The sequence below is a fragment of the Camelus bactrianus genome, chromosome 24 (assembly GCF_048773025.1).
Source record: "Camelus bactrianus isolate YW-2024 breed Bactrian camel chromosome 24, ASM4877302v1, whole genome shotgun sequence".
NCBI classification, from domain to species: Eukaryota; Metazoa; Chordata; class Mammalia; order Artiodactyla; family Camelidae; genus Camelus; species Camelus bactrianus.
The window spans coordinates 4,078,243-4,094,038 of NC_133562.1; the positions used below are offsets into that span (position 1 = coordinate 4,078,243).

Sequence of the window (15,796 nt, forward strand, 5' to 3'; positions counted from 1 at the left end):
GAAGTGCTGTGGGCTGTGGGGGAGGCAGGGGCCTCCGCCCCTGCGGCTCTGTGACTGTGGGCCGGTCATGGCAGCCTCGTTTCCGACCCCGGGCTTCTCCCAAGACCATGGAGCTCAGCTGCCCCAGCAGAGGAGCCTGCTTCTCACCCTGGGGGGGTCTTGTTCACCCGGTGCACCTGCTGGTCCCTAGTCCCGGGAGCAAGTCAGAGGCGCGCATCTCCCACACGCTTACTTTGTCCCCAGGGGAAGCGGCCATCCCGCCGACACAACTTTTGAGAATTGGCGGCTCTCTGACCCGGTCACACTCATTCACCAGACCGGAGCCAAGACTGAGGGACCATACCCCTTGGCTGCTGGCCACCCCGTGTGCAGTGTGCACTCAAAGTCGGCCCTCACCGTCCTTCCCTGACCCTCAGCGCCATCCATCGCCAACCCCGACCACAAGTTCTGTCCATTGAGTTCGCCCATCTCCTGGTGCACGTCTATAGTTACTCCATAAGCTGCTCTATTTTGTGTCCTCTACCCTGGTCTTAGGGGCTCTCAACTTGACCCCACAGATAGCATACTTCAAGGCCTAACTCCTACCTCCCGGGTAGGTAAGCAGCTTCCTCAGGACTTTCCCTGGACCTTCGTCTCCAGACCAGTTTTTGCCTGGTGTTGCTGACACTCCTCCATGACTTCAATGCCCGTCCGTCCCTTAACAAAGGCAGTGTGACACAGAGGTCACGGGCACAGGCCCAACGGCCCAGTTGTGAGCCACTTCCTAGCAGATTTCTTAGGCCAGTTCCATTCTCTCTTTGTGCCTTAAAACAGCCTGGCACGTAGTAAGCGTTGACCCAGAGCGGGTGGGTCAGAGGGAAGGACAGATTTTACCAGTTCAGAGCAGAAGGAGCCGAGTGAACCCACCCGGTGTCTGACAGCACAGTCCTCACCTGCAGCGCGGCCGCCCGCCCGGGGCGGTTTCGTTTCCACCTTCGCTGAGCTCCGCCTCCCGGTCCCCACTGGCTCCCCAGTGTCATCTGTCACATCATTGCCTTTGCTTCGATCCGTTGTTTTTCCCTGCCCATATCTCGTTTCTCCTTTGTGTCTTCGCTCGTCTGCCCAGCTCTCTCGTTTGAACTTTGAGTGGATAAGAGCTTTTTACCTAAATTTCAGAGCCATTTATAAATAGGCGGCTTCATTTCAGCCAGCAGGTAAAAGCTTTCGTTAAATCGCTTCTTCCCATGGTGCTGTTATCTGGAAAGGAAAAGCCGAGAAGCGTGCTTTCCTGGTCGTTAAGGAAGCAGAGCCTGAGGCCCAGCCAGCAGTCCTATTCTCTACCTAGAATTGACTGATATGATTTGGGTCAGTAATCTACAGCTGTAAAATTGTTTTCTTCTGAGGAAAAATGCTCCTAAAGACACCTAGATCATTACCCACGATTCAGAAAAGCCAAAGTTCAAAAATAATTCAGATACAAGGTTGAGATGCACTCTGAATGCAAGTTGTTTTAGCCTTTCGGTTAATTTTCTCCCCAAGGAAGAAATGGGAACGTGAGCAACAGTAGCCAATCTTGGAAAGAATAATCTGTTAAGATGAGGGATGGGGGACCCCCTGGAGTCTCCCCTTCCTGTTCTAAAGTCTGAAATGCAGTTGCCTCTGAAATGCTTTGAAAGCCATTTTCCCCCAAATAGTCAGTTACATGGAGGATGTCTGGTGTGGTTACAGTCACATAATTGAGTGTGTTTAGCGGTTTCTTTGGAGTTATGTTCATCCATTTCGGCTTCCATTTTGAATGACATCAAAATGGAAACCTCTGGAAAGAGGAGGCCGTGAAATTGACTGAAGAACAGCCATTTTGGGTGGTTTATAAAAGTGGCAGCAACAGATCTGAGTGGGGGCTGTTCTAAAACAAGGTGGAGCTCGGTGGTGGGGTCCAGCAGTGCTGTCACCCGGTAGACTTGCGGCCACAGTCATTTATCCTCACTTCCCCGAACTGTGACACTGGTGGTGAGATTCAGTGGTCTTGCTGTTCGAGTTAGGATAAAACTGGACACTGTGCAGCCTCACTGTGTCACTGAGGAATGTCCGACGCGAGGACACTGGCCGTGGGGAGAACCGGACAGAGGGGAGCTTGCACGTTCTGAGCGTGCGCAGGTTATCTGGGGAGGAGGAGGGGTCGTCTGGCCCGAGAAGCTCGCTGCTTGACGTTTATTCAGGCACATTGTCCATCACTGCCACTCTGTCACCACTCAGTTGTCTTCTCAGTGTTTTCTGTTTCAAACGGCTTATTAGCAGCTCTGCAGAGTGTTTCTGGATACCACCTGTCACAACAGGCAGAGTTCCGGGAGTGCTGACCGCTCACCGGAGCCCACACTCACCTCTGCTGCAGTTCTCTTCGTTTCTCATACAGCTGGGTTTCCTTAACCCGCACCCACCCGCACAGACACCACGTCCCAGCAGCTTGCCTCTTACAGCGGGTCTCTGAGAGTCAGACTCCGTCATTTCACGTGTCGGTTCCCAGCTTCTTTAGTTCATCAGCCGTGAGCTGGTGACCATGCGACTGGACAGCCCATCAGCATTGGTCCGTAGGACGCAGCCTCCTTCACTCCCAAGGCATCGTCGGGTGGAAGGCAGCCTTTAGGAGAAAATGACTGACCCCAGGTGCAGTTACTGTCAGCAGAGGCATGGAGCTGGGTTTTGTGTACGAGGGTCATTTACTTGAGAAAGAGGTTGACCCCATCCTTACAAGGACAGGACCCCCTTTGTGTGGGAAGCGAGGCTTCGGTTTACAACAGTCTCCCTCTGGTACAGGCAACTCAGGCTCCCCATCAGAGTCCTGTCAGTTTTCCACGTCCTGAAGTAAGAGATCCAAGGACACTGTCACCTCTCTGCTGAGGTGCTGGAGCCTCAGCCCATTTCTTCAATTGCCCCTTGGATGTTACTTTAATTTCTGATATGATGGGTTTGGAATAGTTACTTATAAGTTACCTGTAAATAGTTGCTGAATAGGTACTTTTACTAATACCCATAAATTTATGTATGTAATATATAATTTTCAAATTGTGTATCTTGTGATATATAATCACATAAATGGAAGACAATAATCAATTTAATATTAATTCTTTAATTATAGAATTCATTATATAGTTAATAATAATAATTGCAGGACAGATCATACTGTCTCATTTCCTCACATTCCTCCCTCTCTCTACACATGCCTGTGGTAAATACCACAACTGTGAGCCAATCTCTTGTACTTTTTAAAAATGGAAATTAGGCAGCCTGCCACTGTGGCGAGAGCCTCCACTGTGGCGGGCAGGCCGGGGGTGTAAAATCGGCATCTAGGTGAGGTGCGCCTGCGAACACAGCAGGGCCGTGCACGTGGTTCCTCTGTGCGGCAGTTTATTCCGGTTAGTTTTTAAAACAGCAAAGCCATGGCTTTTCCATCTGTGCTTTCTCGGAGCACGCGGCAGGCTGGGTGCGGGGCAGACTCTGCGGCCCGGGTCCCGCTGCTCCCGTCCCTGGTCCTAGTTCTGGCTTCCACGTGGAGTTCTGACAAAGGATGCGAGTTTCTGGCTAGAGACCGTGCGTCAGGCCAGTGGATGTTCTTGCCTCCTGTGCTGACGTATCAAAAACAGCCTCTGTCCACAGCTCGGCCGGCCTGGGAAGGCAGCTCTGCACACAGAACCCAGCGGGCAAGGCACGGAGGAGAGGCAGCTCAGGGCAGGCTCTCTGGGCACGAGGGAGGCAGCCGCAGGGCGGGGGTGCCTGGGTGGTGGACGCAGCTGGACGCTTGCTGTTCAGACGGAGGAGGAAATGCAGAGTGCTGTGGCCCGTCAGATGCCCTTCATCAGCTCTCTGCCTCGCCAGTTGGTTTTGATTCGTGCCAGGTACTTGCTCCTAAGTATGGAGAGATTGCATGTTTGATCTAACTCCAGAAAAAGGAGTTTTCTCAAAGGTTAATATAGCATTTCTTTTTATAATTCTAATATTTTTGAAGGAAAAAGCTGATACCAATAAAATACCAAAATTCTTTATTTCTTATAACAAGGGAAATTGGCCTTAATATTGTTTGGTTTGCCCGTCCATCTTCCAATCTTGGCTGCCCACTGTGCTTCCTGTAATTAGCAGGTGAGACAGGCCAAGGAGCCCAGCAGACACTTAGGGGTAAAACGCGTGATCTCTGTGTGCAGGGAATCGGGCAGGAAGGTGCTGGCAGAGCTCTCCGAAGCCCAGGGGTCCGGGAGCCCTGGGCTCATTCCAGTGTGTGTTGGTCAGTCTGAGTGCTCCTGGCGGGTAGGCTGGGTGTCACCATGAGCCCCAGAAACCCTGGCATCCTCCCCGTTTGGCCTGGGTATGCTCTGATCAGGCCAAGCACCCACGGACCCCTTGTTCCGACAGTGTGGCCTCCAGAAGAGGGCAGGCCAGGGAACGGGCAGGCACGGCCAGGAGAGCATCACTCATGGCATGTCCATGAGCAGGGGGCAGAAGGCAGTCAGCTTCCCAACAGGCAGGAAGTATCCGTTCTTCTGCCCCGTCTCACGACTTCCGCCTCCCTTGTCACTTGTCAACAAACAGCTATGGGGCGGGGGCGCGTCCTGGTGTGCTGGAGAAACGGCACGTGGCGTCTGCCCCCAGAGGTCAGCCCAGAGGTTTTAAGCTTTGTACTCAGACTAGTGCACTGGCCTCCCAGCCTCCACAAGACCGGAGCCCAGGGAGCTCAGAGCCTGGCTGGCATGGGCCTCGCTGGGCTGACAGCCAAGGAGGGGCCTGCACACTGCCGTCAACTCAGAGGGTTTTGCCTCAAAGCCCTCTGCCTCCAGGATGTGTTGGTCCTTCCAGTCCGGCACTGCCATCCACCGCTGACTTAGTTCCTTCACACACAGTGCTGCTTTCATCTGTCACACTCACACATGTGCAAAGACGGCAGCGACCTCCTTTCTTTTGTGATCCCGACCCAACGTGATTTGCGCTTCCGTCCCTGCACGGGGAGGCGGCAGGACGGCCCCGGATGGGGAGGGGGCGCCCTCCTGGGGAAGAGCGAGTCCAGTTCTCGGTCAAGTTGCCGCTAGTGTTCATTCCATTGTGGTCTCACCTTGACAACTGAGAAGCAGCCTTGCAGAGGATGGAAGAGACACGCTGGGGGAGGGGGCACGCTGGGCGAGACGGCGGCAGTATTCCATCTGAAGAACTTCATGATCGATGTCCCAAGCTGTGTGAAGCCGCTATTAAACTAAAAGGTCAGCCTTTAGCCTCAAAGACTAGGCGGCACTGAAGTCTTTTCTTGGATGACTAATGTGTCAAAAGTTAACATGGATTTTTCTGCACTTTTGTTAAAGTGAAACCAGGCACTCTCTGCTTCTCAAGTATGAAAGTGAGGGGCTAGTTGTATCGCAGTTTCCAGCCTGCTCAGTCATGAGTGTGTTTGGCCAACAAGAGCCCGCAGGACGGAACGTGGCCGTGTGCACCGGCACAGACTGAGTCGGCACGTGCCCTGCATTTCTCTTCAGTGAAACCCCTCAGACGGCCCGGCAGTCCGTTGGCATTAAGCACCTGTCCTGGGAGGTGCACAGGTGTGGACCCTCCAGGCCAGGGGCACCAAGGAATTGGGTATTGGGACCGCTTGCAATTTTGTCATTTTGCTTCCTTCTCTTAGGAGTGGAGAGCTTGTGGAATTCCTGTCCCCTTCATTGAAGAGGGGACTTGTGAAATGGTCTGTTTTTAGTGGGATTAAGTCACTCAAGGCCCAGCCATGCCGCCTCTGGTGACTCACTGCTTCAGTTTTGCTGTGTGAGCCTTTGTGAAGAAACAGCTGTATTTGCAAAGAGCATTTCCATAAAGGATGCTTTTCGTCCGTGGGGGCTGAGCAAGAGTGGGAAGGATGAGAGAGAAGGGCAAAGGAGAAACCAGGGACCTGCTTCCATGTTATTTTCAGAAATTAAAATCATTTAGTCTCTGAATACCTTTCTTAGGTCTAAATTCTGGAAACAGACTCTGCAGATGCCACGGGTCTGTTCGGTCATTTCACCCAAAGGCAGCCCCCAAGTCACATATGACTGTGCACGGACTTGGGCAAGTCGGCCCGCACCTGGCTGGGGTTTTCTGCTCAAGGGCAGGTGGTATGTAGCATTGAGACATATGTCTCGTCAAAGAGTCGGCTGGATTCCAAGCAAGTTGTTGCCTCTGCAGGAAAAGACTTCATGCTTTTTGCGATGGAACTGTTTGTCCCCTCCCGTCCTAACGTGCCTGAGGGGCTCGGGTCCCAGGCAAGCCGTGATGCTCTAGGCAGAGCCCCCTTATGTCCTGGAGCTGGACACAGAGTTGAATGTGCCGGCCACAGGAATTTGAGAGTGTCCTTTGACTGAAATCATTAAACACTCCGTTGTATTTTTTAAGGCACAAAACCCCAAAGAAACACCCAGTGTGAGAAAAATAGTAGCAAAAATCTTCCAACCAAACTCTTCTACAAATGGCAAACCACTGAGGTGAGAAGCATTGCACACTTTTCTGAAAGGGGGGAAGTATCTTAAGTGTAGGCATAGCTTTATTTATTGTCACTCACACATTAGTGTTGGAGGCAAGGCCAGGATTACACATCCATTTCATTTTCTGATGCAAAAGGCATTTTGATTAATTAAAATATCAGAACCTCCAGTGGCAGGGCTGCGTTTGCAGCCTGAGTTTTCTTGGCTGTTTTAGGGGAGCTGGGCCTCATGGATGAAATGCGGGGCCCAGTTAGAGACCCTTACTGCCCTCTTCATGGTGGACATCCTTTCCCAACCGAGAAGCCTCCATGGATTCAAAGTGTCCCCAGATAGAAAAATCTGATGCTTCTGATTTTATGAGTGTAGTTTGTGCGGGCAGTGTACACCTGCGTCACAGGCTCTGCTCTTTAACTGCTTGGCCATCAAGTGATGGGAATTGTGCTAGGCTTGATAAGACGTTCAGATCAGTGTGTTCCTATCTGATTTAAAAAACGTATGCAAGGTTTTAAGTAGGTATTTTCAAGAGGCGAATTTTATGCACAAAATTTAAACTAATGCATACCACCCCCCATTCTAAAGCCTGTCTAGAGCCACAGAATTTCAAAGCTGGCAGGTGTGCACACGTGAACGGGGCAGTTGTGGCCACATGCGAATCAGCACAGATGCCCCTCCCTGCCGCAGCCAGGGGACCCGCGCTCACCAGGACCCTGCAGGTGATTCTGGTGACCCTGGGGTGTGAAATCCAAACACGGCCCTAAAGATCCTGAGCGTCGGTATGACTTTCAGCTTTCACAGGCGTTACGCAGGCACTTCTAGCCACCCTGGCTTTGAAATTTTGTAAGTCCGTACGTTCACTATTGTTACAACTTAAAATACCTTTTTTTTTTTAACTGAAGTATAGTTATTTACAGAGTTGTGTTTCTGGTGTACAGTGTAGTGATTCAGTTATACGTATCTATGTTCTTTCCAGATTCTTTTTCAGTGTAGGTTATTACAAGCTGTTGAATAGTTCCCGGAGCTTACAGTAGGACCTTGTGTATGTGTTTTATGCACAGCAGTTGTATCTGCTGATCCCAAACTGTATCTTGTAACAATATAGCGGTCCTGCTTCGTCCCAGTTTTTGCTTTCCACCGTTTCGGTTACCTGTAGTTGACTGTGGTCCAAAAATATTAAGTGGAAAATTCTAGAAATAGACAATTCACAAGTTCTTAACTGGGTGCTGTTCCCACTGTCCGCTCCCCCAAGACCCGACTCATCCCTCCACCCCGAGCATCCCGCCCTTTGGTCGCTTGGTAGCCCTCGGTTATCAGATCCGCCACCGTGTTATGCAGGGTCTGCGTTCAAGTGACCCTTACTTCACTGAATCTTGGCCCCAGGCAGAAGATACTGACACTGGCGACTGGGACGTGCCACAAAGAAATCTTATAAAGTGCTTCCTTTAAGTGGAAGGGTGAAAGTTCTCGACTTAATAAGGAAAGAAAAGAAGTTGTATGCTGAGACTGCTTATAAGATCTCTGGTAAGAACAAATCTCCTATCCTTGAAATTGTGAAGAAGGAAAAAAAATTTGTTCTTGTTTTGCTCTCGCACCTCAAAGTGCAAAAGTTAAGGCCACAGGGCTTGATAAGTGCTCAGTTGAGACGGAAAAGACATTAAATTTGGACAGTATGATATTTTGAGAGAGAAAGACCATATTTACGTAACTTGTATTACAGTATATTTTTATAATTGTTGTAGTTCATTGCTATTGCTGTTAATCTCACATTGTACCTAACTTATAAATTAAACTTCACCCTAGGTACGCATGTACGGGGCGGGGGAACATAGTGCACATAGGGCTCGGTACTATCCCCCGTGTCAGGCATCCGCTGGGGGCTCGGGACGTGTCCCCCACGGCTCCGAGGTCTGCTGTATTGCAGCATCTAAAATGCACTGAACACGTACGTGCTGGGAGCCGTTCTAATCCCAGCAACTCAGGGAGGTGTAACTACTGTCATTACTCCACTTTAAAGATGAAAAACCTCAATACGTAGGAGTTACGCGTCTCACCCAAGGCCACTCAGCAGCTGCCTAGGACCAGGATTCACAGCCAGGTGGGCTGGGGACCCACCCTTCCCCTGATGCCACAGTCCTCTCTCAGCTGGAACTGAGGACCCCACCCCAAATCCGTCAGCTGTGGAGGAAAATCAGAGCTGGGAAATGCTACAAAGAAGGCAAAACAGCCACCATGAAACACTCTCCAAAATGTTATCTCTGTCTCATGTGACTCCCGGAGGATTGGTCTTGCGTTGTGTTAACTTTGAACAATGCAAGTTCCCTGGTAGAGCGGCAGCCCTGACCTCAGGGGCTCAGAGTAGCACCTGTCACTGGATGCTCGGTTGCCGTGTTCTCCCACGGACACACATCTCTTCCCCGCCCGCCAGCTCCACACGGTAGGCACTGTCAGCTCCAGCTGCGTCTTGGTGGTGGCAGGCTGGTTACTGCGAACTCCCTGCTCAGGGCCGCCCACCCTAACCCAACTCATGTCTTTTGGAGCAGGAAAACTCAACTTTCTGACTTTCCATCTCACACTGTAAAGCCCGTAACAGCAGAAACGTGACCTGCGGTCAGCGTGTAACTGGCACGCCTCCCCCAAGCCCGAAGTTGCCAACACACAAAGAGCCTGCATGCCCCGCGGCCCGCTCCTCCGGCATCCCGAGCCCCTCCCCGCTGAGCTCTGCTCAGCCCTCCGCATGTCCAGCCTCCACCGTCTTTCAAACAAACAGATTGATTTAATGGGGACACAGATGGAATTGAAAAGCTGCTGAGAGCGTAAAGCTGCCTGGGTTCAAGTGTGCGACACCAGGCTGGGCTCCCTCCCTCCCCGGAGTTGTGACCTGAAGGCCATCTCACTACCTGGGCCAACCAAGCCCGCATCCTCCAGGGCGAGAGCCAGGAGGAGCCTAGTGCTCCCCAGAGCTGCCAGCCACGCCGCCGGTTTACTTCCAGGTGGACGCCTCAGCGCCCGAGGCAGTCTGCTTCCAGAGTCCCGTGCAGGGTGGGAAGCGCTCCTGCCGGGCAGCGCAGTGGGGTTCTTTTATATCTTGAAGGCCTGCAGCCTTGACTTGCGAATCACAGGAATGTGATCACCATCACATCTCCATTCCTCCGAAACATATGACTCACTCCTTGTGTCTTTTCAGAGCTCTGTATGTCTCCCAAACTACACACAATTGATTTACCCTGGGCCCGGGTTTGAGATGCAGACGTGCTTTGCTTTTTAAGCCCACGCTGTTCCAGCAAAAGCAACCGACTGATGCGGGGATTCTTTTCCAGAATAAAGCCCAGCTTTGGCTCAGGTCTTAATCCCTGAGAGCACAGGGCTTTAACGCCTGGCTTCCCAGGAGAGCCCTCGCGAGTGCGTGGCCAGGCCCGCAGACCTGCCCTGTGACGCGTGCACCCTGGGTTTCCAGGGCTGGCTTTGTGCATGTTCCTGTCCAACCTGACAGCTTCATTACGAATATTCACATTTGTAAACGTACTGGCTTTCTGAAGATGTGGTTTCCCTTCCAAACCGGCAGCCTTGCAGACTGTTGGCTGAACCACACGGAGGAGATAACCTATTTACATACTAAAAAGGTCAGTGCTGGACAATCAGCATTGAGAGATGAATTTACTGCTGTTTGCAACTGGAGCATAAGAATTCGGGAGAAAGCTGCAATCTTGCTGTCTCTCTACCTGTGAGACAGCACGCCTGGGCCGCTGCGCAGGCTGGCTGTGCCCAGCAGTCGGGCGGTGAGCGACGGGCTCCTTTATGGTTCAGAGCCTCTCTGGTCGCTCACCAGGCAGTGATTCTGTGTGCGTGCAAAGTGCAGGTCAGCCTCCCCTGCTGAAAACTGTAATTAACTTGAGGTGGAAATATTTGCATAATAGCTCTTCAGATGTCGTTAGTGAAACACAGACCTCCATAACTAACTTTAAATTCTGTGGTTACTGCTTACTGAACCTGGCATTTACATTAGAAAAGGTAGACCTTTAGAGGGCTTTAAACATTTTCTTTTGTGGTCTTTCAGAAATCTTTTAAAATATCAACAGCTTTATTTGGCTAATGTGTGTTGAAAGTATCTTAAAAGATGTCATTGTGAAGGTACAGGTTTTCTCTGAAATCTCTATAGTGGTTTTGCCCCTTAACCATTTGTACAGCCAAAGCAAAATAATTAGAGAATTGAGATCCACGTTCCCACCTGAATGTCAGGATGTCACAGAAGACTGTAACGTCCTGCTTGAAGGTGGAAACTAGTTCAGAAAGCCTGGGAGAGGTGGGCAGACGTGAAGTCTTGCTCCTTGGTGACCAGCAGCCGGTATGGGGCAAGACGGGCTCTTCGAGCCTTAGGACCACAGCCCACTCTCTGCTCCCCAGGGAGGGCCCATTTAAGAGTCTGGGCCAGGCTGCCAGCTCTCAGCTGTGGCTGTTTCCCCAAGCCCAGTGAGGCCACTGTGTCTCATGGGGACCTACAGCGGCAGCTGCCCCCAGGTTCTCCCAGGACCCTGTGTTGATCCCACTTTCGGTGTGCCCCAGGGAACCCTGGAAGCCAGATGTGGCCCCGGGCCATTGTGACAGATGCAGTGGCTTCCAGGGAGGAACCACGCCCTGTCTCTGCACCTCTGGGTGGCTGGTGTGCGATCCACTTACAGCCATGTTCCACAAGGCTCTGCACTTGCTCCGACTTCTGACCCAGGGAGAGAGGCCAGTGGCAGTGACCAGCTGGCTCTTCATTGGCATCAGTGTGTCACAGAGATTACCAAACCTGCTCATTAGCAAATAGCCAGTCTCGGTGACTGAATAACACGTTTCTCACGACCATTGTTTGAGAGAGCAGCGGTGTCACCGTGCTTGGGGACGCCTCCTGGCAGAGACGCCATCTGCCCAGGGTTCCGCCGTGTCTGACCCCGGCCCCAGTGGAGGGGGTGCTGGCCAGCTGCCGCCTCACCCCAGCGCTGCCTCCCTTGCAGAGCACTCGGCCCAACGGACCCAGCAGGTGCTGCACCTGTCCGTCTTCACGTCGGCCCTGTTGGCCCAGCCTTTCCGGGTCCTTCCCCTTGGCCGCGAGCAGCACCGCAAGCTACTCCCAGGCGTGGCCGATGTCCGGGCTGGCGAGGTGGCCCAGTGGACAGTGGACGAGGTGAGCAGCTGCTCTGGGTCCCTGGGATGGATGCTCAAATTCCAGAGCCACACTGCAGGGAGGAAGGTAGGGAAGCCCTTTGGTCCGGCCCTGCCCTCCCCAGCCTCATGCACCCTTGCCATCACCTGCCCACCCCAACCCCAGGGCTGATTCAGGCTGAGGATCCCAAGCCTCCAGGCTCGCGTCCCTGCAGCCCTGGGCCAGCACCCCCCACCGGACACCCTATGCCCAAGGCCCGGGGACTCCGAGTCCTCACTCCCAGCAGCCCCGTGTCCTTCCATAGCCACAGGGGATCGGGTCAACCTCGGGTTTATTTGTGAGGTAAATTAGATCACAGCAGTGCAGAGTGGGGGAGTGGATTCGACTTCAGTGTCAACATGCTTGACAGTACTGGCTTTGAATAAGGACCAGGTAAGTGCCACTGCTCACTGTGATGCCGTGGCAACACTTCACACTTAAAGCCACACACTCTTCGACGTTTCTTTTGATCAAGGTGTTTTCACATGTCAGGCCTTTATTTTTTTTTTTAAATGAAGAAAACCCTGAGTCACTCTGAGGACGAGACAGTGATGCTGGAGTTCAGTTAGTCACAGAATGTTCCTTGAGTGCTCACTGCGGCCAACTTGACTTAGTCTCACTTTGAGGCTTCTTTTCCAGCCCCAGACAAGGAGCAGGAGGCAGACGCCATGCAGAGGCTGAGGTCCGGCCAGGCTGGCCTGCTGCCCCTGCTCGCCTCGGCAGCTCACATGCCCGGCACCCTCCGTGTGGAGTGGGGGCCCTGCTGGGAGGCTCCTGCGGAACGGAGACGACTAGACGGGCCAGGCATTGGCAGGGGGCGACTAAAGGTGACGCTGCTCCCTGCAGAGTATGTGGGGTCTGCCCTCGCCCCATCTGTAGTCAGTGAACTCTGAACAGTTCAGAGCCGACTGACAGAATTAAAACCTGCTGTGCTGGTAATCGAACCGCGGACAGGTTTGCCCTTGAAAGGACAGTGGTGACCGGGGAGGGGGGGGGGCAGCCTCTCACTGCGGACCCGTAGGCCTCTCATCTGACCACGTCCTACGCTCCTGGCTGTATTCTCACATTCTGTCGCACATTTTCTGGTACCAAGATTGGTCCTCCAGGGGAATCTGATGGTTCAGAGTGTGGGCTTTGTGATCATTCTGCTTGTAGCCTTGAAAACAGGGCAGCCCGTCAGAAGGGGGCTCCCTGGGGGCATTCCAGAGTTCCACCGCAGAGCTGCTGTTCTAGACGCTGAGTCAAGAATGGTGGGTGGGGTAGCGAGGTGGGAGGGACCTTGAGAGGTCCCGTAGGTCGGGGCCAGCAGGGATGGGAGGGCTGTTCTTTGTGCTGTGTTCCCTTTGGGCAGAGCATCGGAGTGGGAGCTCAGCGGCCAGGGGCAGGCATGTTGAAATGGCTTGTGGTCCTCGTGTGACACGCCATCCAGGGAGACTCCAGGCAGCTGCTGTCTCTGGCAGCGCAAGGATGCTCCCTCTCGGCTGTCTTCCTGGCCTGGGGGAGAGCTCCCCTCCGAGCGTGTACCGGAGCATCTGTCACAGCGCCTGGAGGTGGGGGCTGGCTTGTAACTCCTTTGCCGCGTGGCTGTTTGCGCTAGAGCAGAGTCTCTCAAAGCTCGGGCAGGCTGTGGAGTCAACTGAACGGTTCTAAAAGGAGACACAAGGCCAGATGAAAGTACATCGCTGTGGTAATGGTTATTGTTTTGTGGAAGGCTTGTTAGAAATATGTGGGCGTGCACACACTCAAGCCGTGGTCCCTGGGAAGTGTATTTCTTATTCTGGTTGTGGAAGTGTTCTGTAGGGGGCACAAACGTTGAAAAGTAGGGACTAAATTATTTGTAGATCTTTTTCCATCTTGATAGCAAGTAACTTGCCAGAGCAGGTGTGTGACGAGTGAGTGAGTGAGTGAGTGAATTAGGTGGTGAATTTCTGCAGCCCCTCCTGCCAGGTGTCCGTGGCCACACGTGGCCTGGATGTGACGCGGATGTACATTACAGCCACGGGTGGGGCTCAGGGGTGCTTGGTGCCTGTCTGGGAACTTTTCTTTCTTGCATTCAAAGGTGCCTTTTAAAGCAGCACATCTAAATCGCCCGGGCCTCATCCAAGTGCTCCCTACATTTCCCTTCACTCTTAAAGACAGTGGTCGCTTTAAGGGCAGTCTTCACACAGGGGTGTTTTGAAAAATTCAGGATACTGCTCACTAAGCACAGCAGCCTTACACAATCAGGCCCTGAAGCAGCGCAAATAACAAATTCCACTGTTAAGAAATGAGCCCCGGGTTGGAAACACGGTCCCTGGTGGACCGGCAGCCAGGACCAGTGTCAGTGAGAGGAAAATACCCACATTTGGGGAGATTTAGGGGAGCAGCAGCCCCACCACCAGGGCCCAGGAGAACGCCAGGCAGGGAGGTCAGCGGGGAGGTGACGGGCTCAGCTCAGGGCCTGCACAGCCTCTCTCAGGTCTTTCCAAACTGCTGTCATCCCCAGAACTAACTTAGTGTCCTCCCAAAACAAAGCCTGGGTGTTGGCTGTGGGACGCTGCGCTCCCGAGCACCCCTCCTCCACTCCAGGTGTGCTGGGCTCCAGCAGGGCCGCCATCACCTCGGGAAAGCAGATGCCGCGACGCAGCGTCCTGGGCGGAGGCAAAGGATGAAGGACAGCAGCTTCCTCCCACGTGGAGTTGGCTCCATGAGGCCGTCTCTGCGGGGACCACAGGTGCTTCAGGGGAGAGGGAGAGGAACCTGTCTCATACTCCTCTGTGGTCTGTTACTTTTAGAAAGTTTGTAGCAAACAGGCTTCTGTGAGAGCTCAAAGTGGAACTGATTCTTGGAGGGATAAATCCTGACTAGCAGTATTGAACAGTAATACCAAAACAAGGACCCAGGCCTCTGGGTACTTTAAAATTCTGGCTAGAAAAGTCTGCCTTAGTAGATTTCATGGACTACGTTCTTTACTTTGGAAAAAAGGCAGATTGAACAGAATCAGAATCTCTTTCCAAAAAGACCGAGGATCTCAGACACGTGGTAAAACTGTCCAGGGAAGACAGCAAAGGACAGCGGGACGGGACAGCGAGGGGCTGTGCTGGCCGGGCCCGGGGCCACCCTCTCGGTACGGTGGCTCTTTTCACTCTCTGCTTTAGCACATTATTTATCCTCATTAAAAAAATCCAATCTCCTCCGACATGGACAGTGATTTCTTGGCTCACGATACTAAGAGGGAGTGTGACCCTTCTTTTCAAAATTTGTTTGCCCAGAAAAGGACATTTTAACCTCTGACAAGCATCAAAGCCACACACCCCCTTTTTTGAGAAGCTCCTGGGGCCCGTATTTACAGGACACCCCGGCGGGAGCCCGGGGCCCTGGTGCTGGCAGCTCTCCCCAGGAACCGGTGAGCGAGCGACAACACGCTCTTCAGCTGGTTCCCAGTCCCAGTTTTCTCTTTAATTTTCCCACTACAACCCTCAGCCCCCTGCCTGTGAGGGACCTTTCACAAGCACAGTGGCTCTTACCAGGCGACATCCAACTCATTTTTCATTGTCACAACTGACGCCACAGGGTGGACAGGACAATCTGACAGAAGGTTCCGGACGCCAAGCCTCTGCACAAGTGGGGACAGTCGTCGGCGTCCTGACACCTGTAACCCAACGCAGGTCAGCCTGGAGGTGAGAGGCCGGAAAGGTTTCCGAGCAAAGGCCCCTGTGCCTGGGGAGTCACTGTTCATTTACGTCCCGAGTGCTGGAGGGATCTGAAGTGTATTTCACTCACACGCTGAATGACTGCAGCCCAAGGTGTTATTTCAGGTGCGTGTTTTAAATCAGGCTTTTCATCTTGCGCTGCAGGTGGTGGAGTTTGTGCAGTCTCTCCTGGGCTGCGAAGAGCACGCCAAGTGCTTCAAGAAAGAGGTAAGAGGTGTACTGATTATACCTATTTCTCTATTTGTATACCCAGAAGTGCTTTGCTTCCATTTACTTAAGGATAAGAGCGAGCAGTTTGGGGCTGGTGGGAGAAGGAGGTCCAGCGGGGGCCCAGGGCAACCTCTGTCTGGGTGGCTGACGTGCGCTGGGCTTGGTCACAGATGGCCGTCACTGTGCTCTGAGACCTCTCAGCAAGTCAGCTATGGGAACGCGTCCATCAGTTTATCCCAAGGCCCCTG

General features: G+C 52.8%; 1 protein-coding gene and 1 long non-coding RNA gene across 8 annotated transcripts in view; one reads left to right on the forward strand and one right to left on the reverse strand.

The window, feature by feature from the left end:
* L3MBTL4 (L3MBTL histone methyl-lysine binding protein 4) overlaps positions 1-15,796 on the forward strand; it is a 240,092-nt gene that overhangs the window by 218,653 nt on the left and 5,643 nt on the right. Inside the window, 2 exon segments of the mRNA XM_074352471.1 lie at positions 11,459-11,628; positions 15,483-15,545. Of these exon segments, the coding sequence (XP_074208572.1) occupies positions 11,459-11,628; positions 15,483-15,545 (233 nt within the window).
* The window catches only part of LOC105071420 (uncharacterized), a 97,600-nt gene continuing 93,926 nt past the window's right edge, over positions 12,123-15,796 (reverse strand). For 4 of the 7 annotated variants that reach the window (XR_012502089.1, XR_012502088.1, XR_012502091.1 and 1 more), the window contains 4 exons: positions 15,409-15,532; positions 15,153-15,277; positions 14,246-14,362; positions 12,123-13,292 (listed from right to left, as the gene is read on the reverse strand). This is a non-coding gene — a long non-coding RNA (uncharacterized LOC105071420). The remainder of the gene's footprint in view (positions 13,293-14,245; positions 14,363-15,152; positions 15,278-15,408; positions 15,533-15,796) is intronic. The other 3 variants (XR_006725983.2, XR_006725980.2, XR_006725985.2) reach the window with 3 other exon arrangements.